Raw genomic sequence first — 25,624 nt, forward strand, 5'->3', positions numbered from 1 at the left:
AGCTTGTATAGGGCTGAAGGAAATAAACATGATTTACACCACGCTGGCCAGGTTATTCAGCCCATCCTCTGAACTCTGCCTATCTCCTACTCGCGGGTCCCAACCTGCGCAGGCTGTGTTTGGCAGGTGGTCAGCCTCTCAGTCAGAGGCCCTGACAGAATGTCTTGTTTCTTTTGTCAGGATGCCACCTCTATCCTCTGAGCAATTTTCAAAGTACACAGACCTGCGTCTTGGCAGGTACATGGACTATATCTGTACTCTGCATTCTTGCCCCAGAGAGTAGCTCAAATTCTCATTTGATTCTTACTATGAACTAAGTGAGGTGGCATTTCCCACAGCTGATTGCCTCAAGGCTGCACAGTCCTTTCAGCATTTCCTCTAGAGCCAGGGTCATCACCAATGGCCCACAGGCCAAACCTACCCCACTGTTTGCTTTCGCAGATCAAGTTTTCTTGGGACACAGCCACACCTGCTTGTTCACGCACTGTCTGTGCTGGTTTCCCTCCACAGGGCAGAACTAAGGACTTGCAACAGAGACCACATGGCCCACCAGGCCTCATATATTATATTTACTATCTGGCCCTTTACAGAAAACATTTGCTGATCAGTGCTAAATTTTATTCTTAAATCAAACCCAATATCAGAGATTCACTCTTTCAGGCCACCTTGTCCTGCCCTGTCCCCACTCTTTGCTTCAGTCTCTGCCATCAGTTTGCAACCAGGAATGTTATATGGTCTGATTATATGGTCAAGGGACCTTCAGAATTGAGTTTACACGACACATACACATCATGCTGATGCAGCTTGTACAGGGCTGGATGAAATAAACAGAATTTCTCCTCAGCCCTCAGTGTCAGAAAAGGCTCTCTCCTTCCAAGAAAATATGTGTTAAGCTATGAACACTGGAAATAATCTAACCACTTGCACCTCCCTCTTTGCTGTGGCTGCTGAGATGCTCCGAGCCACATCTGTTGCCCATCCTTAGCTACTATGAAGGATCTTATCTAAATTTTCTAACTATAATTACTCATTTACTTTGCCCAGGTATGTATTTTAATAAGTTATCCCCAGACTAAGGTGTTAAAAAAAAGGATGTGGAATGGGACCTCAGGGGAGGGGACAGGTAGGGTTTGGAAAACAAGCTGAGTGACTTAGTATCATTCTTCCGGGAACAGCCAAACAGTCTTGAACAGTCTTGAACAGATAGAGAACTGCCCTGACTGGTGTGGCTCAGTTGGCTGGCCATCATCCCACAAAGCGAAAGGTCCAGTTCAATTCCTGGTCAGGGCACATGCCTGGGTTACGGTGTCCAGTTGGGAGTGTGCAAGAGGGAACCAATTGATCAGTATTTCTCTTGCACATAGATGTTTCTCTCCCTCTCTTTCTCCCTCCCTTCCCTTCTCTCTAAAAATAAATTTTTTAAAAAACAATTTATTTGTTTGTTTGTTTATTTTATTTTTAGAGAGAGGGGAAAGGAGAAAGAGAGGAAGAGAAACACCACTGTGTGGTTGCCTCTCACTTGCAGCCCCAACTGGGGACCTGACGTGCAACCTAGTCATGTGCCCTGACTGGGAATCGAACCAGCAACACCTGGCTCGCAGGCCGATGCTCAATCCACTGAGCCACAGCAGCCAGGGCTTTAAAAATAAATTAAAAAAAAAAAAGAAAAAAAGAAAAAAGAACTACACTAGTAAGTGATAGGAACCAGAAACTGCTTGAACTTGCTAAGTAGAAGGACAGAATGGTCTGTTCCAGACCTAAAAGAAATCTGGTGGAGCCAAGAACAAAGCAGACTGCAGAGTTCTGCAGAATGTGATATCTCTATCCTTCCAGCCAAGGACTCCCGGAGAGTCAGACTCTCCTACTGACCTTTGAAACACCCCTGTCCACCAGCCCCGAGGGCAGGCAGGGGAGGGATCACTTGCTCATTTTACAGTTGGAGAAATCAAGCCCCAATACAGTGCCCCTGGATTTCATGGGAGCGCCTGACTGAGACGGACTGAGAGTTGGGGATCAGGGGGAGCCGAGACTCCCACCCCTAACTAAAGCCAGCTTTTATATGCTTTCTATATTAGATTTTGTGTGGCAGTAAAGTTTCATGGAAATAAAGACATAGTTTTAAAAATCACTGATTTAGAAAATGAGGCTTCAGGTTGCAATATAAAGCCAGAGTGCTCGGCCTGAATCCTAGCTCTGTCACTCACTGTGTGACCGTGAGCCAGTCGTTCCACTTTCCTGTCCTCAGTTCCTTCATTTACTAAATGAGAACAACAGCAGTATCTACTGCTCAGGTGGTTGTAAGGATTAACCAGGTTAATTCAGGTAAAGTGCTTAGCACATGTGGTTGAAACTTGAAAAGGTTCTACATGAAATAAGCCAATCAGAAAGGACCACATGCTGTACGGTTCCATTGATAAAAACTATCCAGAATAGGACAATCTGTAAAGACAGAAGGCAGGTTAGTGGTCGCCTAGAGTTGCAGGGAGGCGGAGACTAGGACTGATGGCTGAGGGAGGTAGGGTTCCTGTGGGGGTACAGTAGTCCCTCTCTATATCATGGTTCACTTATTGTGGCCTCACTGTATTGCAGGATTTTAGAAAATATTATATTTAATTTTTTATCGTGGGTTTTTCGCTATTATCACAGGATTTTGCAGTACTGTATACGTATGTTGTTAAAGTTACGTAGTTTTAAGAGTGTAGAATATGTTTAAGAACATAAGTAGTGTTTATAAAAGTGTGGAAAGGTTAATAAGGGACTGGGAATGGTTTATAAGTGTGTGGGAAGGGTTTATAAAGCCTTAAATATATATAAATACTAAAATAAGTGTAAGGTTCCTACTTTGCGGATTTTCACCTATCGCGGGGGGGGGGGTGGTGGTGGTGTCTAGAACGTAATACCCACGATAAGTGAGAGAATACTGTATTACGAACGTTCTAGAATGGATTATGGTGATGGCTGCATCGTAACTCTGTGAATATACTGAAAGCCACTAAACTGTATGCATCAAATGGGTGAATTCTATGGTATGGAATTATATCCTAATACAGCTGCTACCGCCCCCCGCCCCCCGACCCAAAGTGCTCAGAGTAGCCCTGGCACAAAGTGACCGCTATATGTCAGTGCTAGCTCCATCATTACTGTTGATTCAAAACAGTACTGATCTTCTCTGGAACTGCTGCTGCGATCAGCGGGTCTCCCTAGGCACTGCTCCACAGGGACACTTTCCTCGAGTCACTTCTACCCGTCTCTGCTATAAGAAGACCCCCACAGTGCTGCCTCAGCCAGTTTTCTCCCGACTGCTTCTATGTTAAATTATGTTCTATGGGCGCCAATGCTACTTTCAAGGAAGCCACCCTCCCCTCAGTGGTGTGGGTCACATGCATTTTGTGAAAGAAATAATAATGTGCTATGTCATAGCTGAGGCAGATACCTAAAGGTCATTGGCTCCACTTCTTCAGGCACAGCTGACTGATTTTAATCACCCCAGAAAGGCACTTGTATATCCTTTCCTTATAAATTAAAAAAAGAAGAAAAAAGTAGGAAAGTGAGTAAGATTTCCCTTTATTACTTCAACAACCATGGCTAAGAGCTTCAGTTTGGGATGATGAAAAGAGTTCTGGAGATGGATGGTGGTGATGTTTGCAGAAGAATGAGAATATACTTAATGCCGCTGAACTGTACACCTAAAACCGGTTACATTTTATGTTATGTACATTTTACAACCACCACCACCACAGTAATAACAATAATAATAAATAATTGCTACTAGACCCATAAACCCAGGAGCAATGACGTGGAGAGTTGCATGGCTGACATGCAAAAGCACACTTGGGCTCTGAAGGCAGCTCAGACCTGGGCAGGGGCTCACCTGGGGCACTAGTGTCTGGGGCTGAGGGCTGCCCCTCCTTCTGAGGCTCCCCGCTCTGCAGCAAGTCTTCCCCTGGAGGTCCGTGGCCTGTTCCTTGGGTCTGCCTGTTGCCCCGGATGTTGCACATCGTGTTTCTGAAGGAAAGCAAAGGAGTGTGAGTCTGACAGCACTGCCATTCTGTACCTCTCCTCCTTGTCACTGCTGGAGCTCAGGTCACATCCCTACCCCGAGCCACGGCCTGGTCAGTTTGCTAGATCGCAGACACCCAGCGTGATGCACCCCCGACCCCCCTCGCCCCTCACCTTTCTGTTATTTCATCGTTCTTATCACCTTCCACAATATTGCTTATAAACAATATAAGCTTCACTCCCCTGCCCCAACCCCACTGCTGGAGTAGAAGCTCCATGAGGGCAGGATGTCTGTCTGCTTTGTTCACTGAAGTACTCTGAATGCCTAGAACAGTGCCTGAAACATAGAGGGCCCTTCTACATGTGTGTTGAATGAATTTTGAATGGACCTGCCAAGCTCTTGTTCCTAAAACCTTCACCTGGTCTTGTAACTACCTGGCTCAGAAACCATCAGTGGCTCCCTACTTCTGCTGAGAAGTTCTGAACATCTCCCGGTATCCTGCTTCTCTGGCTCCTTCCCTGCTCTGATCTGTTCTCTCTGATGCTTTTACCAGTGACCTTGTAGCCTCAAAGGAGCTCACTGCACTTCATGAATGGGCCACCCTGTGCCCAAGAATGATGATGATGTCTTTTCTTCACGAGCTGGGCACTAACCTACCTGCATGACTGCTGGCACCTGGCACTGGGTTTGCATATGCCCAGAGTGCAAGATCAATAATACATGTTTGGTTTGCAGGAAGGAACTCGGTAGCACCAAAGGCTGGCCTAGGACCAGGGACCACAGAGAAATTCATGAGTCAGATGAAAAGACAGTTCGATTGACTTTATTTTCCCTTTGCAGAGACATAAAAGGAAGACATAGTCCAAAATTAATAACAAGGAAGAGAAAATGATTAAAGGAGCTCAGTAGGTCAGTGTCTTTCAAACTACAAGTTAATAAACCATTGGTAGATTGTAAAATCAGTTTAGTATCATGACCAGCATTTAAAAAAAATGGAAAACATGAGAATGTACCCCACTTAGAGATGGTTAGTATTTTGTGAGATATAAATATGTGTGTACACTGTGATCATGGTCAAAAGTTAGAAAACAATGCACTAGTAAGTCATTTATTTAAAGATAGCAACAGCGTGGTCAAAAGAGAAGAGGATGTGGAAGCGTGTAGCTCAGTGATGGAATCTTGGCTTTGCTGTATCACACCGACGTGCAGTGTGTACTTCCAGCAACACGGGGGGCCAGTTACTGTAAAAAACCCTTATTCCAAAACACCTGGCTACTAGATAAATACAAAACATATTTCACAAATATTTAGCTGAATTCCCAGGAAAGGCAGAGAAATCCCTAGGTACTAAACATGAAAAAGGAGGTGAAATTCAAGTGGAAACACAAAAGGAAGATGAATGTGTAGATTACTGTTCAGCGAACACAGGTAGACCTCAGAGATACCTTAATTTAAAAAAAGTACCCTATTGCTAAAAAATGCCAAGCCTGCTGAAAATTTGGTGCTGATCAACCTTATCAATGCAGGGTAACCACAAAACTTTAATTTGTAAAAAACGCAGTATCTGCGAAATGTAACAAAACAAGGTATGCCAGTATTCACTCCTTCCCCTCCTTCTCTAGTACCTCCCCCACCCCCTTGTGACTTTGGGCGTGGTCAGGTGACTTGCTCTGGCCAAAGGAACATTAGCAGATGTGATGTGAACACAGGCTTGAGGAACATGCGTCAGGTAGCTGCTGGTCCGTAGATGAGAAATACATGGATTGGACTAGATCTTACCGATTGCTTAGAGTCAGGATCAAGTGGCCTAGCCTTTGTCAGCTGAACCCAGATGGGTGCAAAATAAATGCTTATTATATGACAGTGAATTTTGTGTTTGTTTGCAGCATTATTGTCATGAGAGTTGACTAGGATATACGTCTGTTCAGGAATCAACTTTTTTTTTTTACATTGAGATATAATTGACACATAACATCATATTTGTTTCAGGTATACAATGTTTATATATATTCACCATGATAAGTCTGTAAGACTAGTTAATATCCATCCCCACATACAGTTATAATTTTTTTTTTCTTTTTCTTTTTGGTGATCAGGGTTTAACTACTGATACAGAAAACCTAGGGCCTTGGTTTCAAAGGGAGAAAGAAAACAAGGTTTGGATCCATGTAAAGTGTAGAACTGAAATTGAAGTTTTACATAAAGCTGGGACTCCTGAAGAGGTGAGTTAGAAAAAACATGCCTGCTGGCAAAATTAACAAAAGGAAATTCTAGGCAAAGACTCTGGGTATTCAGGGTAATACTGGCCTTAGAGAATGAATTGGGAAGTGTTCCCTCCTTTTTGTGGGAAAAAATTGGTGAAGAATTGGTATTAATTATTCTTTAAATGTTTGGTAGAATTCACCAATGAAGTCATGTGGTCCTAGGTGTTTTGTTTTGTTTATGTTTATGGGTAGTTTTTGATTATTAATTCAATCTCTTTACATGTTATAGGTTTATTGAGAGGTCCTACTTCTTGAGTCAGTTTTAGAAATTTGTGTATTTTAGGAATTTGTGTATTTCATATAAGTTATCTAATTTGTTGGCATATAACTGTTCATAGTATTCCCTTATAATCCTTATTATTTCTATAAGGTTGGTAGTATTGTCCCCTCTTTTGTTCTTGACTTTAGTAATTGAGTCTGATGCCTCTTCTTGGTCTGTCTAGCTAAAGGCTTGTCAATTTTGATGTTTTTTTTCAAAGAATCATTATTTAATCTGAAACTTATCTTTAAAAGAAAATGCAGTTTTTTGGTATAGTTGGGTCCAACATAAGAATGAGATTATACTTTAATGAAGAAACAGTACAGCTGACTGATGGAGGGAAAAATCAATCAGTTAAATCAAGGAGAGAAAAAGTTCGAACTCAGCACTCCCAATACCTGACTTTGAAATTTGGTCTCTGATTCCTTTTACTCTGTTAATACTAATGTCCTATTTTAAGAAACCCTTGACTCCTTGGGCTAGTCACTTCCTCTTCCAAGTTCTTATTTGTCCCATCTGAAAATAAAGGGTGGTAGTCATGTTAAAAAGAATGATGATGGCCATGAGGGGCACTATTTACTGAGTATCACTATATGCTGGGGCCTGTGTTGATAAGCCCCATTACAATGTATCTCACAAACCACAAGTCACATGACTTGGAGAAGACCCAGGGACACATCCCTATAGCTGGAGGAACTGGCTGGATGGGGTGACAATCATTGCTGCCCACACTTCCCCTTGCCAAGGAACTGCAGCCTGCTCACCATGTCCAGGAGCTCACAAGCACCATCCCTGGGGTGTGGGAGGCATCGAAACCCAACCTCAGCAAAGTACAGGGCCTTCGAAGCTCTCACCCATCTCCTCTGGGGATGGGGAGGAGCTCACTGACTATAAACACAGACAAGGTGGCTACTACTCAGCCAAACAGTTGTGTTTGGAAGAGGCATCTCGAGACATTTCATAATTTTATTAACTTGGGTTGAAACAGTTCCTAGATCATGTTCTGTGTAGGTTCAGCTCCAGGTCTGAAAGGCCTGGCATCATGAAGGTAGCGGTCATAGGGCTTGTTCTGGAAAGAAAACCCTGGGCAAGCCACTTACCCTCTCTGAGCCTGGGTTCCCTCATCTGCACTGCAGATGAGGAGCATATTCACAACAGTGAGGCCCTTCATGGACCAGGCTCTAAGCTGAACACTAGCAATACAACTCATTTAAGCCTCACACACATGCATTTAATCTTCACAACAGCCCGATGGAGTAGGTACTACTATCAGCTTCAGAAAGGATACGTAACCAAAGCACAGAGCTGGTAAGTGGTAGGACTGAGCATGAGACCTGGACATCTGACTCCACAGGCTGAGAACTTAACTGTTATGACACCACTTCACAGGGTTGTCCAGACAACTCAGTGAGAGAGTATAAAGCACCCAGTACAGTGGTTTGGAAGCTCTCTTACTCCCTTCCCCAGTCTATGACCTGGGCTCATGGCAGACCCAACCGGAAGCTCTAAGACCAGCCAGGGCAAGGGGGTGCCAGAGATAAGGGCAACCCTGATCTTACCAGGCTCTCCCCAGGACACTGGCAATGTTGCCCTGCATTTTCTGTGGGTCATTGAAAGTGTAAGGAAGGAGATAACTGACTGATCCCCTGACACTTCCTTCCTTTCTTGGTCTCTGCATGTTCTCTGTTCTACTTCTGCTGTCTGTGGTCTTCATCAGGCACAGAACCTGGCTTAATCTCGGTGAGACCACCCTGGACACAGTTACAGTGTGTACTAGCTGGATGGCCGGACTTCTCAGGTCCCCTCAAACCTCCCATCAGGCTCACAATGCATCCAGTTCCCTCCAGCTCCTCCCGAGGGAAGATCCCCAGCAGGGCACCCTCCTTGTCCACTCACACTGAGGGGCTTAACCATGCCTCATGCCCTCAAGTCTCTCTACTGAGTTCCAGGTTCCTCCATCTAATGCCTGTTGGGTAGTTCTACCTCTAGACCCTAGAGAACACTCACCATCTGTTCCCTAAAACCTGCTTCTGTCCTAGGAACAGCACCACGACTCTTCTAGTTACCCAGGCAAATTCAACCACTGCAGTTGACAAGAGGGAAATGCTGTACCCAAGTCACACACAGCCAAGGGCTTCTAGTCCAAGTCCAGCGACCAATCTCTTCTGCTTTCTAAGTGGTCTAGTTAGTCTGATGTCCCCACAGAAAATATGCACCTAAACTGGATCAGTATTGGGCAGTTGGGATTCCCCAAAGCTTCCATTCCTTCAGTTAAAGCAACAATAACAGCAGCAGATAATACAGGGTGGGGCAAAAGTAGGTCTACAGTTGTGAGTCCGTGAAACCCAGAGTTTATTCTTGTATTATTATACAGAGGTCAAGTAGCAATATTAATATATCGTCGGCAGCCGTCCGTCTCGAGAGACGATGGTGTAGCTTCTTAAGAGTCTATCTGCACCGCCGAGAATGGCTGTGCAGTCCGACTCGGGAGTGACACGGTATCTGTCTCCTCCCGTGTTGAATCAACATCTTGCGATGACGCTGGAGTGTCCTCTCCAGTGAAGCTGAAGCTACAGAGCCTGGGCGGGGTGATATGGAGGGTCTGCTGTTGCCCATGCAGCAGACCCCCCCTCTCTTCGCAGCTGAAGGGTCCAAGGGAAAGACGGAGTCAATACAGCTTGGCTTCAGGTGCGCCGCAGGAGTTGCCGGTGTTGACTACAACGTCAAACCGCCTTAGGGACTCCAGCTCCGGATTTTCTGTCGGGGTTTACTCCCTTAGCCTTTCCCCTGAAGAGGTATGCCGCAAGGCAGCGGAGGTTTTTTGGAGTCAGAGTATATTAATATATACTCTTCTATAAAGCTAACTTGGATTTTTTTTTAAGCCTTATTAAATTTGTTTAAAAGTTTTTAAAGCACCCCAGTTGTCTTCAGGGCTTCTAATCCTAGAAGCTATTGCATTTACCTTCTTGCTGCAAAATACAACAACAACTAGAATACTGGACAAAATGTTTTCAGACATCTAATAACAGGCAGCATAAGACTGATCCTTGAAAGAAAAAACAATGAGGTAAGTCTTATGGTCAGCCTGGCTTTTTGCCTGGGTGTACTTTCTGAACCACTTACTGAGTTAATGAGGACAAGACTAGAGTTTGGAAAGACAAACACATCTGAAATGAGAGGAAAGAAGAGAGCTAGATAGAGAAAAAGCTCCAGAAATAAACATGGAGGTTATAAGTCTTTGGTTCAATCTGTGCATGTGGAGGGTGAAATTCCACAAGGGAGATGAAGACCCACTGACAGGGAGCAATAAGGTAAACAATTCCCAAAAATTACACAAGACTGGGAGACAGTGGAATTTCATGTTTGAGCTATCAGTAGAGACTTAAAGAGGGTCATATCTTAGTGGCAGGGTAAAAGTAACTCTGGTGAAAGGCTACAAGAGATCTGCCCCAACAAAGTTTAAAAACAAACCTGGAAAGGTAGACCTCATCTTCAAGGAACTAGTGCCTGCCTAGATAAAACTAAACTAGAAAGAAGACAAGACCTTAAACAGTTATCTTGTATTATTATTTATTAGTTATTGGAGTTACTTTTCATATGAACAACTGTAAATCTACGTTTGCCCCACCCTGTATTTTTTTCAGTGCCTACCCACTGCCATGCACAGTTCTAAAGCAGTTTGCACGCACTGGCCATTTAACCCCTGTGCTAATCTTACAAGGCAAGCACTGCTGAATTTTGTATTTACTAACAACCTAAGTGCAGCACAGAGAAATCAAATGATGTGCTAAGGATACCACAGACCATGACTGCTGGAGCCAAAACACAAATCCAGTCAGTCGGACTCTGAAGCCCAGGCCATATCACTACTTTCTTATAAACTATTTAGAACAAAGCCCGCCAATGGGAAATTGTACATGTAAAACATTAGTAAGTGAAAGAGTAGCTGCGATAAGATGGACAAAGAATAAGTTACACGTTAAAAGTAAATTATGTGATGCATTTGACACATGTAGACATTTATGAAGCCATCACATGATATTCAGTACGATCTCAGTTACGCATGTGTGTCTATAGAAAATGAGGAGAAAAGAGATCCACCAAATGCTAAGAATGTTTGTTTGGGTGACAGGATTATGGCTCACGTTCAATTTGCACCTTTCGAGATATTTCCGATTTCCTACAAAGAACATGCACTACTTTTCAGATGAGAACATTGAAGGTAATATTTTAAAGTAATGACATGATGAATTGAAGATAAAGCCCCTAGCCCCTCCCCAGACTCACCTGCCTTCCGAGAATCACCCCAGATCACAGTAAGCTCAAAAGAGGGGCTGCTTGCAGCTTGGCCAGCCCCCCAGCCCCACTAGCACTTACTGTATTTCAGTTCCCAGGTGCTTGAGGGAAATATTCTGAAGGGCCGAGGGCATGGCAGGGGCTGGCTGCAAGGCGGCAGCTGCACCCACGAGTCCAGTGGGCGTTTTCACGGGGCACAGGAACTCCTCCAGCTCTGCCTCCTCTTGCTCTGGGAAACAAAGAAAAGGGCAGTCACCCTCTGGGTCACTGCAGTTGGAAAGACCAGACAGGTGGATGCTACAGGCTCAGGTCCAGACTGGGAGCAGGCAGGAGTCAGTGAGAACAAGACTTCCTGTGGGTTAACAGCAGCCAAAGAGGCAGGGGTTCACTGAACTTTCCGCAACCAGTAAAATATTCATTTTGCTGTAATAGCCTTCCCAGAAACCCATTAAAGTATGAGGAACTGCAAATATTTGCACATCTGAGAATCCACCCTAAAGAAGTTGTCTGAAACGTAGACAAAGCTTTATGAGCCAAGAGGTTCATCTGGCACTGTTTAACATCAAACAGAAAATAACGTAAAGAGTGGGGGAATGGTTAAATCAATCATCATGCCTTTAGACAATGGAGTTTACTTAACCATTTAAAATGATGCCAAGGAAGAATGCTTAAGAACATGGCAAGTGTGCATGGGACATAATATTAGGTTGAAAAGCCAGATAAAAATTGGGGGTATAGTATGATCGCCATTGTATAGGAAAAGCCTCAAAGAAATACTTTACAATCTTAACAGTGGTCAGACTGCATGATAGGGTTAGAAGTAAGCAGGCTACTCATTAAAGTTTATGTTTTTTTCCCCCCAAATTTTCTACAGTAAACATGGGTTACTTTTATAAACAGAAAATAATATATATGCATCAAAAATAGATGTTAATAAAGAGATTTTTATAACACAAGAATATTTTATGGGTCATAATACTGAGTACCAAAAAGGAAAGTAAAGCATTTTTTATTGTTATCTGACTGGAAATACATTTAAATAAAAGGTAGGCAGGAGGTCATAATACAATGTTATCATGGGCTGTGGGTGATAGATAGGCTATGGCCTATCTATGTTCTCCAAACGTTCTGCTTAAACAGTGATTTTTTTTTTAAAACTGTTATTTATTGTTTTTTTTTAGAGAGCGAGAGAAAAGGGGGAAAGAGTGGGGGAGAGAGGGGGAGGAAGGGAGGGAGGGGGGAAAAAAGAGAGAGAGAGAGAGATTTGTTGTTCCATTTATTTATGCATTCACTGATTGATTCTTGTATGTGCCCTGACCAGGGATTGAACCTGCAACCTTGGTGTAGCAGGACGATGCTATAACCAACTGAGCTACCTGGCCAGGGCCTAAACAGTGCTTTTTATACAGTGAGTACTTCAGAAGGTTTAATATTGAGGCAGGTTTCTAGGCGAAAGAAGTATTTGAGGTATAAGAGAGAGGAGGTGAAATATTCAGAAGTTACTTTTGAATATTACAAAAAGTAGAAGAGAACCAAAGCCACTTAGGTATGGTCTTGGTCAGGCAGTCTCTGAGGTCTGCAAGGCAGCAGACACCTTTCACTTGGAGCCCTCTTACTGAGAGGGTGAAAATGTAGGGGTAGAGGAAATTTATTTTGCACTACATCTGCAAAAACATTAAATGCAATGGTGGGGGCCAAAGCAGAGTTTTTCAATCTACTTGGAAATAAACTTTGCAAACAATCATTTGTTAATCCTTAAGGGGCTCTTTATAATCCAGCAGACCTGGCCATACCAAGTCATTCTTCTGAGTTCCTCCCTTCAATTCACTTTCTCAAGCAATTTGGGCACCTATCCTGAGGTGTCCAGGTGGGCGGGGCTGGAAAAGTGAGACAATCTTAGGCACAGGAAGCACCCAGCTTCAGGAGCAGGGGAGAAGTGCACACTTTAGTTAGACCAATTGCCTAGAAGCTGGAGGGCAGGTCAGACAAAGTGCCGGAAGTTCTGGGAGGTGAGACAGATTCCTTCCAACTCAAGTCAGGGAAGACTTCCTGGAGGAAGGGCACTGGAGCTGGACCTGCAGGATTGAGAGGATCCTACTGTGTAGGTAGCAAGAGGTTCCAGAGCCAGAGTTGAGGGTGCCAGGAGAAACCCAGAGGAGAATGAGCTGATCAGGACAAACGGGATGGGGTGGCTAAGAAGGGATCTCATCTGGAATGGTAGAGGGCCTTGGGGGTTTCAGCAGGAGCCTGAAGAAACCTGGCTGACTAGAAAGGGTGATAGCTGTGGAGTTGGCAGACCTGAGGCAAGCCTTGTTTCTGCTGAGAGGATGCTGTGACCTGGCTGATCACTGATTCTCTTTCGGCTTCAGGTTCCATATTGTTGAAACTGGAAGGCCACTCTACATTCTGTCTCCTTCACCGTTAAAGTACATGAAAATGTTTTGAAAACCACAAAGCCCCATATTGTGGATGCACATCTTTCAAAGTAGTCTTTGATCTAGACCTTGAACTGATTCAAAATAATTAAGGTTTCCTTGTTTATCAGCACTTTAGCCATCTTCATTCTCCCTCATTCAGAACAAACAAAAAAGTTACCATTTGTCCAAGATTTTAATGTTTTGGCAAGTACTTCCCTAACAGTATATTTTCCTTTAACTTCCACCTCTACTCTGAGGCCACACGGAACTAAGTTTTGGGTGTAAATGTTCCCACTGGATGGTTTCATCAGTGAGAAGGCCAGCAGCTCAGAGAGTGTGAATTTTGCAGCCAAGTTTGCAAAGCCGCAAGCCAAGCCATGGATCCGACCCAGTTCTTCACTTTTTCTTTTTGACAAGCAGATAGTTCCAAGAATGAAGGGGTGCCCAGGACAGTGCAAGCTCCCCAGTGCAAAGGGGTGCCCAAAGGATAAGAGGCACATGATGGTGACACCCCAGTGAGGGTCAGCACTTCCTAGAGGAAACAGATTGACCAAAGAGCCTGGTCTGGGGACACTGGGTCCTCTCCTGCCTGGAGAAATACCCTCGGTGGGGTGACCACACAATTTTCAGCAGCATTTACTTGTCATTTGCCTTTTGCCTGAACCGTTGAGGTTCCCCCATCACCAGGAGGAAGTCATTGCCTCACAAGTAGGGCTTAGGCCAAAAGGGTACTGGTTTCCTGGAGGGCCCTGGACACATGGCCACTTGCCTCCTCAGCTTGAGGATAGGCATGTGAGTGCAGACTACGGTTGAAATTTCAGCACTGAAATTTCCTTACTGTTTGACCTTGGGCAGGTCCCTTGGCCTCTTCAGTTTTCTCTTCTGTAAAATCAGAATAACAGTTAACGATCTCATAAAATTGTTGTGATGATTAGATAGATGATACATGTCAAGAGCTACAACAGTGTCAGTAAGTGGTATGCATATTTTTATGATGATATACATTTATAAAAGTGCTTTGTAAAATGTGTTCTACTTTGGCAACATGTCATTATCAGTCTGTTGGCTTCCCTTTGATCTTTCTTGGCTCTGGGGAGAAGAATGTTTAGGTAAAATATCAAATAAAGGTGTAAAAGCTGTAGAGAACATGCCTCGTGGATGCTCAAAGGCAGTCATAAGGCACTCTGCACAAGACGAAGCCTCTGTGACTCAAAGTCAGACATGAGTCAGGTTTTCACTGCTCTGGCGGCAGGTCCCTGCTTCCTCCCAGGAAGGGTGGAGACTGGGGAGGTGGGGCAGCCTGCTCCAGACTGCCAATCCAGGGCCTGCCAGCTTGCTCAAGACTCCAGAAGTGTCTTTCTGGGTCAGCTGGGGAAGGTTTCACAGGGGCCCTGGGTCTGGGAGGGTGATGGCTTGGTGCAGGACGATGAAGGCTTCAGGGGAGAAGCCCGCATCCCTGCTTTCTGCATCTCCCGAGCGTCCTCCTTGGGAAACCAGTGCCCTGGCTGGCATGGCAACCACTCCCTGGCCCTGATGCCCACCGCTGGAGCTGAACCAAAGCCACAGAATTCAAGAACTTGAGAAGGGTTCAGCACAGTCGGTCAACTTGTGGGACCCCAAAGCTACTCTTTTGATAACCTGGTCCCTCCCATTTCAAGTCAGGAAGGGTTTCTCATTGCTGTGGCCTGGGGCTGATGGGGAATCGTGTCAACTCAGGCTGCAGTTTTCAGCATAGCCAGCATTGTTCAGCTCTCTCGGAGGTGGGGAGTAGGGAGTGGAGTAAAAATGTAGAAGCAAAAATAAATAAACCCTTCCCCCAAGAAAGACCTTACAAGCATAAAACACCCAGAAAATTCTCAGAAAAAATTACTGATTATTAACAATAAAGAGACGTAGTTATTATAATAGTGATGATATAATATTTGGACAGCTGCTGTGTATTGAGCACTACGTGCCTGCCATTATGCTAAGGGCTTCACATTCCTTTCCTCATTTAATTATAAAATTCAATATATTTGCTCATACACTCACTCAACAAATATCCAATGTGCCAGGCAGGAAATCAGGTAGTGGGGACACAGACGACAGACACGCCCCCACCCTTGAGGGCTAGTGGGCAGAGACTGACAAGGACACCCTAATTAGAATACAGTGTGACAGGCCTTGAATTGTCTGAAAGTGTTGAGGGTTCATATAAAGTCCAGCTAGCAGAGTCCCAGAAGGCTTCCAAGAGGCGGCTGGCAGGAGGAGGAGGCGACCCTAAAGCTTGGCCGTGAGGAAAAGCAGGAATTTGCTGGGCAGAGGTGACAGCAGAGACACCTCTGGTGCTGCTGAAGCGTAAAGCACGAGGCAGGCTCTGGGGAGCGGGCAGAGGTGGAGGAGGAAGGCCTGAGCATGGTGCCAAAAAGCTGGGACTGGACCTGGGACGCGGGGAGCAGCCAGGGAGGCGGGCGGGGCTCAGGCTTTCACTTTAGAAAGCTCACTCTGGCTGCAGTGAGGAGGATGCTTGGAGGTGGCAGGCTGGGACATGGGGACACCAGGGAGGAGGCTGCTATGACTTTCCAGCTAAGAGCTGAGGCTTGACGCAAGGCAAAGGCAGTGAAGGGGGGCCCAGGTCTGTCATGTAGGCCAGAGGGGGGACATGGCCAGCACTGGTGACTGACTAGCCTGGCTAACTTGCTCCAGGAAGAAACTGGGTGGCTCCTGATTACTGGACCAGCTGGGTAAGTGGGGAGATTTACTGAGGGAAGGAAAACTGGGGACAAGGGTCAAGGCAGAGGAGCTCAGTTTGGGGGACATGTAAAACATCCGGGTATGGAGAACTAGGATGCACTTGGCCACAGTCCTGCCCTCACCCACTTGGCTTCCGTGTTAACTGAGGATGAGGCATCTTAGGCACACTGTAGATCTGTGCTGAGACCTCATTGTCTATGCTTTTGCAGGGGCAGCTGCGAGTGGTCCGTCCTGATGCAAAAATCTGCCAATCATACTCCGGCCTTCAGCACAGAGTGGGAGGGTGTGAGCTCCAGGACTCCTTTCTTCTGGGATGTTCTAGGATTTGCGATTGAGAAACTTCATTCGTGGGCCGTGTGGAGGAAAAGGATTCTGACTTATGGGAACACCAGGGATAAAATCACTGGTCTATGCAACTCACAGCACAAAAGCATTTGTTTAAAGAAGCAGCAACAATAACTGTACTTTTTCATTAACCTTCCTCATAGCAACTCTGTGAAAGTTTCATTTTTTAAGACAGCCCCATAAACGGTCATCATACTAGCAGCTGACACTGAGCTCTGACAATGTGTAGGCATTCATTGTTTCAACCACTTAAAGAGTGTATGAATTCATTTAATCCTCACTATAACCTTAAGAAGGTATAATTTCTTTATTGATCTCATTTTACAGGGAATGAAACTGAAGCTCAGAAAGGTTAAGCAACTTGCCTAAGACCACACAAGACTTGGATCTGGATCCAGGTAGCCTGGCCTCAGAGCCCACATCCCCGCCCTGGATGCTATACTGTTGCTCTAACTGATCCCGAGTCCCATCCCTAGCTCTTTGTTCCTTAGCAGAGGGCTCCTCCCACTCACTCCCAACAGCATGGTACGGACTTAGTCACCAGAAGCCCTGGGTGTGCACAGGAGGCGAGCCCATTGGGTACCTAGCTCAAGGCGCAGGGCAGGCTCGTTCCCAGCCAGGGCAGCTTCAGGGACAGCGGGAGGTGCAGGCGGGCTGTTGTGGAACTCCCAGCGCTTCATCTGCAGCTGCTGCAGCCAGTACAGCATCACTTGCTTGGTGGCAGCCTGAGAAGCACAAGGGTTAGTTGGCAAGACCCTGAGCCCGCAGGGTGGCACTGAGTGTGGGATGTGGGAAGGTTGGGGAGACTTGGTAACTCTCTCCTTCCCAGAAAAAAAAAAATTCACTGTGGCTGGGTGTCTACCTTGAAACACCACATGCTTCTTGGCCATAGGAAATAATCAGGCTCTGGTCTCCGATTTAGAGATTCCTTAACCTTTCTGGGCCTCAGTTTCCTTATCTGTACTATGGTGATGACAATACTCATTTCACAGGGTAAGAAAGATAAAGTGCTCAGCATAGTACCTGACATACAGTAGGTCCTCAGAATGTGCTCAGAGAGTAAAGGAATTTGGAGATGCTAAGAGAAAGGGTAATAGCTTTGAAATGCTGATCTAGGTGGGGCACTGGAACCATCACTATCTCTAGCTCTCTGTGTGACAGCCCAATGTCTCAGCTGACTTTCCGTGGAATGGAGACTCCCTTCTGTTCTGTGGGTACACTGAAATCATGCATATGACTGGGGACTGGAAAGCCACATGCACACTACGACACAGTAGCAGCCTCCAGGAGCCCTGAACCACCTAATGGCTGATGCTGGTCATTAGTCTCTCAGCACTGGATGGTCTGAATACTATTCTCACAGCCATTACATCACCACATGCTCCAGGAAGGAGGCAGGGCAGGAGCGATCAGTACCTTCCACAGATGGACAAACTAAGGTTCTGAAGTCCTTCAGGCAGATCGCATTAAAACTGGTGTCAGAACCTGGGTCTCCCACTTCTTGACCAGAGCTTTGTTGTAATTTACAGCCAGGAGATGTGGCCTATGTAGAGAAGGCATTGGATCAGCTGGGCACAGAAGCTGGGCAGCTCCCTGGGAGTGCATGGTGAGCACCACAGAGCTGTTCACAATCAAGGCCATGAGAAAAGCAGGTGGCTATGGGCAGCCAGGGCAAGCTCCTCCTTCCAAGAGGCCCACAGGTGAGGTGTGCAGAAGGCCAGGATGCTCCATGAAAGAGGCCCTCAGCCTGTCATGAAGGTATCAAATAAAATAAAATGATGCCCACCAGTCTTTTCTTTCTATACACTTTCCCCGGGAGACCTCAGGCTTTACCATGACCTTGTGCTGACAAGCTCCAGCTCATACCCAAACCCATTTTATTAATTCATCAGACAAGTGTGTACTGAGCACCTACTATATGTTCAGGGACTGTGATAGGCACTGGAGAGTCTGTGGTGAATCAAGATATATGGCCTCTGTTGTCTTGGAACTTAAGAGTTTACCAAGGGGGACGTATACCTGGATGTCCTTGTCTCCTCATCCTTGGTTGGCTCAACCAGACCGTCAGCTAGTCACAGGAGCCACCCCTGACTCATCCCTCACATTCTTCCTGCCTCCCATCGCTGGCCACTGGCTCCCTCTCCACTGTCACTGTTCTAGCTCAGCCATCATTCTCTCATGATCCCCTCCCGCTGGACTCCCTGACCACCTGCCTTCCCTTCTAACTTGTTCTCTACCCAACAGTCAGACCAAGCATTCTAAACATTCTAATATCACAGTGCTCTCTTGCTTAAAGCTCTCTGACAATGTCCCACAGCCCACAGGACAAAGTCTAAGCTCCCTCACATAACTCCCTCACCCTTGGGCCTCTGTTCTCTAATTCCATCTTTTGGGCCCCTCTGTGCCCCAGGCTCCTCTGTGGGAGATAGGTAGCATGTTTTCCTATCTTGGCTCATGGGGCTCTCTTGAGCTGAAATAATATTCTCCCTATTGTCTGCCTGTAGAAAACCGATCTCGTCTTTCAAGATTCAGGTGTCATTGCCTCTTCTATGATGTCCTTTCTGGATGGCCCCTCCCACTCAGTGCCACTGAGCCCTTCTGTCACCACACTTTCCTGGTATAGATTTCCAGTGTCTCTATAGAACATCCTACTGTGTGTGCCAATCTCCCTGTCAGTCTCTCACCAGACCTTAGGCTGTTTGAGCACCAGGGGGTAGGTGTGGCCTGGCTCCATACCCCAGTGCCTAGCACAGCGGAGGGCACACACACAGATCAATGGAATACTAGAAGACACACATTGGAGACCCTGCAGACAGCCTTCAGCCTGCGGGAGGAGACAAAGGACCCATAAACCACATGACCTCTGAAATACCTGCCTTTCCAGGCCCGGAATTCCTGGTTTCCATTATTTTCACCGATCCCCCAACTCTGGTTACCAGTGAGGCCTCGCCAGTAAAGGAAAACTGAAGCTGTGGGCTGCATTCAAGGGCGGAGGGGTAGGAAGACGGGGCAGGGTTGGGAAGGCTGTCTCCTGACACATTCTTCTCTGATGAGTGTGATTCCTAGAACTCTTACTTCAGAATTGACTTTCTAATTCAGTTCTGAGGCACCTCCTCCTGGCATGAACATCCTGATTTTGGTTCTATCACTGTGTGTGTTCGTTCAACAAACATTTACTGAGCAACTGCCAGGTATCAGGCTATATGCTAGGAGCTGGGAGAAATGCAGCAGTTTGTAGGTGTCTTTGATGTTCCAGACACTTACCCATCTTGTCTGAAATCTTACAAACTACCTACATTCTGAGAGGTTCAATAACTTGCCCAGGGTCACACAGCTAGTAAGTAGCTGATGTTGAAGTTGAGTCCAACCCTGTCTGATTTCAAAGCCTGCACGTGGCCTTTCCACTGATTCAGGTTTTCTCAGTTAAACATAAAGATTAAACAAAACCTCCAGATAGGAAAACAGGTTTAGACATGACTTGATGAACAACCTAGACTGGTCCGCGAAACCTAGATATTTACCTCCCAATCCCTGCCAACATTTTCTCAGCTTCCACTCCCTTTGGCCAAAACATCAAGAAAAGTGGATGTTTACCTCCCAAACCCTGCCAACATTGTCTCAGCATTCACTCCTCTTGACCAAAATATCAAGAAAAGTGATTTAGAATCCAGGCCTTGAGAGAGGATTGCTAAGCTCGTATCTTGACTATATACTTCAGCCTCAAGTAAGAAAGTTAAGGTAACTTTTGGGTGTCAGGCACACCCAAAAGTAAACGTTTTGACGCTGTCTGAGAGGTAGAAAGACTGTGAGAGCCCAAGTGCGGGCGACATAAACCCCTCTGTGGTTGCCTGACCTCGGGCCAGTCACTTCATCTCTCTGACTCAGTTGCTTGTGGGAACCCACTAGGAAATGGGTGTGAACGCGCTCGGGAAAGCACTAGGTGATCAGGGTCGGTTGTCATTATTCCTGGAAACTTACTGTGACAACCTACCGGCGCTCGGCCGCGCCCTGCAAAATCTCATCCCCGCTGAAAAAGGAAAAACCGCTCCATTTACCTTCAGAGTAATAACCCGGCCGGGAGTCTGGATTTCGAAAGTCCCCTCCTCGGCGTCCGCCTTGCAGTCAAAGACCGCACTGGAGAGGTCGATGCTGTCCAAGGGATTGGCATCTTGAGCGGTCCGCGAATAATACAGGTGACATTTCCTCTCGTCGTAGAAGAACCAGCGAGATTTCCAGCCCCGGAGAGGCCCCTTACCGCCAAACTTACTTAAGTATCCACAGAGTTTCCTGGGAACCGTCTCCGGCGGCCGGGGGCAGCCCTCTGTCCCCTCGGGAGGCAATACCTCGGGGTCTCTGGCCGAGCCGGTAGGCTCTCCGGACCCAAACGCAGAGGGGCTCGACTCCGAGGGGTTTTCCTGGGCGCCCTCCATCGCCGCTCTGACCGCGGAGAACCTGGAGATCCACGCTCCGACTCGGAACAAATCTCAGAGACTGAAAGGAATCCCTAGAAGAGAGATCCGCGCGGGGGCAGGGCCAGTGGTGATCCGCCTTTGGAAGTGGGGCTGCTGGCTGCAGGAGGGCGCATCACCCATCAAAAACCTAGTGTGGCGACGTGCCACACCTCTCCCGGCCTGGCGACAGCCAAGCCACGCCCACGACACGCCCTCGCCCGGCCCCCTCCATCCCGCCTACTTCCGGCTTTTCTTCCGCGTCAGTCAGCCATCTTCACTGAGAGGCAGCTGAAGGGGATGAGGAGGGCCTTGGGTTGCAGGCGCGGTGTCACTGAACAGTTTACCGGCGAGACAAATGGGAGGAGACGCCTGTCATTGACTATACTGTCCAGGCGTAGAAAGATAGTTCCTTCTCTCGCAGTACGGGCTCCCCCTTTTCTCCGCAGGTGCCGTGCGACTCTGCGTCGGACGGCGCATCGCGCTGCCATTGGCTGAGAGACGCCGGGCTCGGCAGCGCCACTTCCTCTGCCGCTCAGGGCGCGCCAGCTCGTCGGCTTTTCCAGCTTCCCTTTCGGCGCTTTTAGTGCAGCGGCGTCTCCGTCCTCTGTCCGAACCTGCGCTCGCCACCTTCCCGTGCCGGTTGCTTGATATAGGGCGCTCACGAACCCAGTGCCACTCCTGGGCGGAGTTGGGCTCTGTAAATTTTGTACAAACTAAGTCGTAAAGGTACCTAGGCCCTAACTCGCTCAGCTTTGTGCCCCATTCTACTTTTGCCCTTAACTTTCTCGCCTTCCCTCCAGTCTTAGGCGCATTCTTCGTTTTGGGCTGTGGAGCCCATTTCTGTCCACATCTCTAGCCCTTTCTTTGCCCCTTCTCTCCCTTTAGCTTACAAATTATTCGTTACAGTATTACTTATTACTTCAAAAAATTGGAAGCAATATAAATGTCCAAAAATCTGAAATTGATTAAGTAACTGATTAGGTACGTTTGACGTTGTAGTCAACACCGGCAACTCCTGCGGCGCACCTGAAGCCAAGCTGTATTGACTCCGTCTTTCCCTTGGACCCTTCAGCTGCGAAGAGAGGGGGGGTCTGCTGCATGGGCAACAGCAGACCCTCCATATCACCCTGCCCAGGCTCTGTAGCTTCAGTAGAAGCTACACCATCGTCTCTCGAGACGGACGGATGCCGACGACGACGACGACGACGTTTTGCAGAAGGATATGGAACGATACTGAAAAGAATTAGGTTTATAAAACAGGCCAGTCCTGGCTGTGTGGCTCAGGCCACGTGCCTAGGTTTTGGGTTCCTCCCGCATCAGGGCCTTTATGGGAGGCAACCAATAAATGTTTCTGTCTCTCTCCCTCTCTCCCTCTCTCTCTGTCCCTCCCTTCATCTCTCTCTCAAATCAATAAACATATACTTGGGCAAGACTATAAGGAAAAAGAAAAAGGCCACTAAACTTTTTGCAAAACTTGCTATTTGGCTAAAAACAAAGTATGTGTGTGAAAATAGGTTAGAAAGATGATGTGTAATATTGGTAGCATTCTCTAGGTGGTGAGTGTAAGGATAATTTTTACTTTCCAGGCTGCATTATTTTAAAAAATATTCTATTCCTGTTTTTTAAATTGCTCCAAAGTTGAATATAGTTCCTTACTTCAAGGCTGAGAGTCATAAATCTTTTTTCTAAGCTCTCACAGAAAGCAAGAGAGTCACATGGAAAAAAGACAAATTAAGGAGCTTTTTTTAGAAAAAGAAATACATAGCGTCCAGTTTTCTGACATTGTAGATGAAGGACATAAACTAAAACACTATCATTCTCATGGTAAGAAGGACTTGGAAGGGGCCATGTAGGTTTCTCCACTTTTCCACCCTGTTACAGGTTGAATTGTTTCCCTCCTAAATTCCTATATTGAAGCCCTAATCCCCAGTACCTCAGAATATGACTATATTTGGAAACAGGGCCTATTAAAAGATAACTAAGTTAAAGTAAGGTCATTAGTGTGGATCCTATTCCAATCTGCTTGGCCTCCTTATGAGAAGAGGGGATTAAGACACAGATAGAGGGAAGACCATGTGAAGACACAGGGAGAAGCGGGCCATTTACAAACCAAGGAGAGAGGCTGCAGAAGAATCCAGCCCTGTTGACACCTTAATCTTGGATTTCTAGCCTCTGGAATTGAGTAAATTAGTTTCTGTTGTTTAAGCCACCCAATCTGTACTTTCTTATGGCAGCCCTAGCAAACTAATACACTAAGCACTAATACCACTAGCAACAGAGTGAACTTCCCTTGGAAACCCATTAAGGATACACAGCCCAAAGGGGCTTAGAGCACCCATGAAAATTCCCAGAAGCCTTATTTTATAAAGATAACTAAATTCAAATTCATATTAAACAGTTACATATATTTTACATTAATTTCTAAAAATCAAAATAGTCAAACTCCCAACCATCTCCACTCTGAGGGATGGGGGGAGGGGCAGGGGGTAGCATCTCCAGCTGGGGTGGTGATAAGGAAACTTGGCCACTGGAATTTTCATTGCTGATTACAACTTTTCGTTTTCTCATCTGTAATATAAGGATTATAATTCCTACCCAGAACATCCCACTGAATGTTTGTGAAGACCAAAAGGTGATGGAAAATTTTCAAATTGGTAACCCTAATCTGCAGCAATACCAATGTGCTCAGGGTTGCTCCAGGGGAAAAGAAAGTAAAGAAGAAAAAAAAAAAGATTTGAGTATTAGGTTTAGGGACGTTAGAGGGAAAGGCCTGTTGATCTAGATGCATTAATTGTTGTATATCCTGGTAATTACAATGAAATGTAGTTAACATTGCTTTCCTTCTCCTCCTTCGAGGATATTGTTAGTTGCAAAGCAAGAGGCTGTCTGAAAGTGACACCTTGTGGCCTTTGTGGCATACTGCCTTTGGGTATATGAGGTGTTCCTAAGCTTTTTCTTTTATCAAAGGGCTTAAAAGAGGCACCAAGGAATATCCCTCTTCCCACAACATATCCCAAACAGGCAGGTTAATTATTTGAAATCCTTAAAAACGTATTTTACGTATTCAATCAATTTATTTAGTAAATGAAACAAACTATCAACAAAAGCATGTGTTTCTTTGTGTTCAATATGAGTTTATTACATTCACTAATGAGCATTAGACTTTTAAGTTATTCGGAGCTGTCTTCCATGTCGATTTTTCCCCTTCTCTTACTATGGGATAGTTTTAGTTCTATTAAGGAAATAATATAGTCTTACTGAAAAAGTGTTTTAAAAAATTTTTAGGCTTTTTGGTCAACAAAACATTGTCATATACTTTATAACACACCTATTTTTGAGTAATATTTTCAATTGGCAATAAGCCCAAATAATTCGTGTTTATTTGGCACATATGATCTTCAAATACATAATGTTTAAAGGAAATAGGTTCATTTAAACCCACAAGTTATTTGCAAATAGGGTTCTCATGGGCAGTTTTCTTACAAAATATTGAATTGGGCAAACAGAAAAACAATTGTTTTGCAATATAATATGGTCTTCAAGGTCAAAATTGTCTCCCCAGTTACCTGGCAGGGTCATTGCAACAAATGTCAACTCCATCAGTCAAATTTTGGATGGCTGAACATAATGGAAATTCAGTTCCACCCATCAAGCACGTTGACAATGTAGACATTGCATCCTATTCTATTTTATATTTCATTTCAAATTCTGAATGTAAACAAGATTCTGCAAAAGGAACTTTGGTTCCAGGGAAAGTTGCTTTTAAAATTATTTTTCATTTTAAAGAATCAAATAACATAGGGAATATTTTTAGTTTACAAATTTATAAGCCAGAGAAATAAAAAAACAAAACAAAACAAAACAAAAAAAACACAAAAATCCCTAGACTTCCATGTTTTATGTTCTTGGTATGCTTGGTGAGAAATGTAGCAACATCATTTAATGGATGGGGAGAGAAAATTCTAATGGGAAATTAAATACCAAATCTTGGTGGGAACTTCATCACTTCTTTGCTAGTGTCTCTGGAGTTAGCTAGTGTCTCTGGATTTGAATTTTGGCTCTGTAATTACTAGATGTGTGACATTGGACAAGTTATTTAGCCTTTCTGTACCTCAGTTTCTTCATCTGTATAACAGTATAATCATACTACCCACCTGTTAGTATTATTACCTGAGTATGTGACATAAACCACATGAAGTGCTTATACAGTAACTAGCCCATAGAAAGCACTTAGTAAGTGTTAGCTACTAGAATTAATGAGTTATAGGAATCGTAGGTTCTTTGAGCTATTAGGGATCTCCCAACATTCATTTGATCCAGGTTATTGTCCAAACTTATTTTTATTCAAGAGTCTATAAACACTGTAAAACATGTGCTTGGCATGTGGGCACCCTTGGTGGGGATGAGTAGCGGGGAAGATAGTATGAGGATTCTCTCCTATTGGGGCAGTGAGGGGGGTTATTGACTGCAGCAAGAAACTAGGAGAGGGAAGAAGTTAAATTTGGGGTTTTCTGATGCTACCTTGATCCTAGAATTTTCCCTCCCTCCACCCTTCCTTCTCTTCATACCCTTTCTTCTTTTCTTTCCAGCCCATTGTCTGATCAATTTATTTATATAATCTCTTGCCTCATAGAAACCAGGTTTTTGCCCTGGTCAGACAGTTCACTTGGTTAGAGTGTCGCCTGGATACTCCAAGGTTGCGGGTTCAGTCTCCTGTCAGAGCACAAGTGAGAAGCAACCAATGAATGCATAAATAAGTGGAATAACAGGCCCTGGTTGCTGTGGCTCAGTGGATTGAGTGTCAGCCTGCGAGCCCAGTGTTGCTGGTTCGATTCCCTGCTAGGGCACATTACTAGGTT

At 45.4% G+C, this 25,624-nt stretch overlaps 1 protein-coding gene across 4 annotated transcripts in view; it reads right to left on the reverse strand.

Moving 5' to 3' along the window:
- The window catches only part of TBC1D2 (TBC1 domain family member 2), a 49,561-nt gene extending 28,618 nt beyond the window's left edge, over positions 1-20,943 (reverse strand). The window contains exons 1-4 of one of the 4 annotated variants that reach the window (XM_090274478.1): positions 20,370-20,931; positions 16,898-17,039; positions 10,901-11,048; positions 3,872-4,005 (exon numbers count right to left, since the gene is read on the reverse strand). In XM_090274478.1, coding sequence (XP_090130604.1) covers positions 3,872-4,005; positions 10,901-11,048; positions 16,898-17,039; positions 20,370-20,744 — 799 coding nt within the window. In that variant the 5' untranslated portion in view covers positions 20,745-20,931. Of the gene's footprint in view, positions 1-3,871; positions 4,006-10,900; positions 11,049-16,897; positions 17,040-20,369 lie in introns of all 4 variants that reach the window. The other 3 variants (XM_090274479.1, XM_090274481.1, XM_090274480.1) reach the window with 3 other exon arrangements.
- Positions 20,944-25,624: the final 4,681 nt, after the last annotated feature.

This window comes from Furipterus horrens, unplaced genomic scaffold (assembly GCF_987537825.1).
Source record: "Furipterus horrens unplaced genomic scaffold, mFurHor1.1.pri manual_scaffold_4, whole genome shotgun sequence".
NCBI classification, from domain to species: Eukaryota; Metazoa; Chordata; class Mammalia; order Chiroptera; family Furipteridae; genus Furipterus; species Furipterus horrens.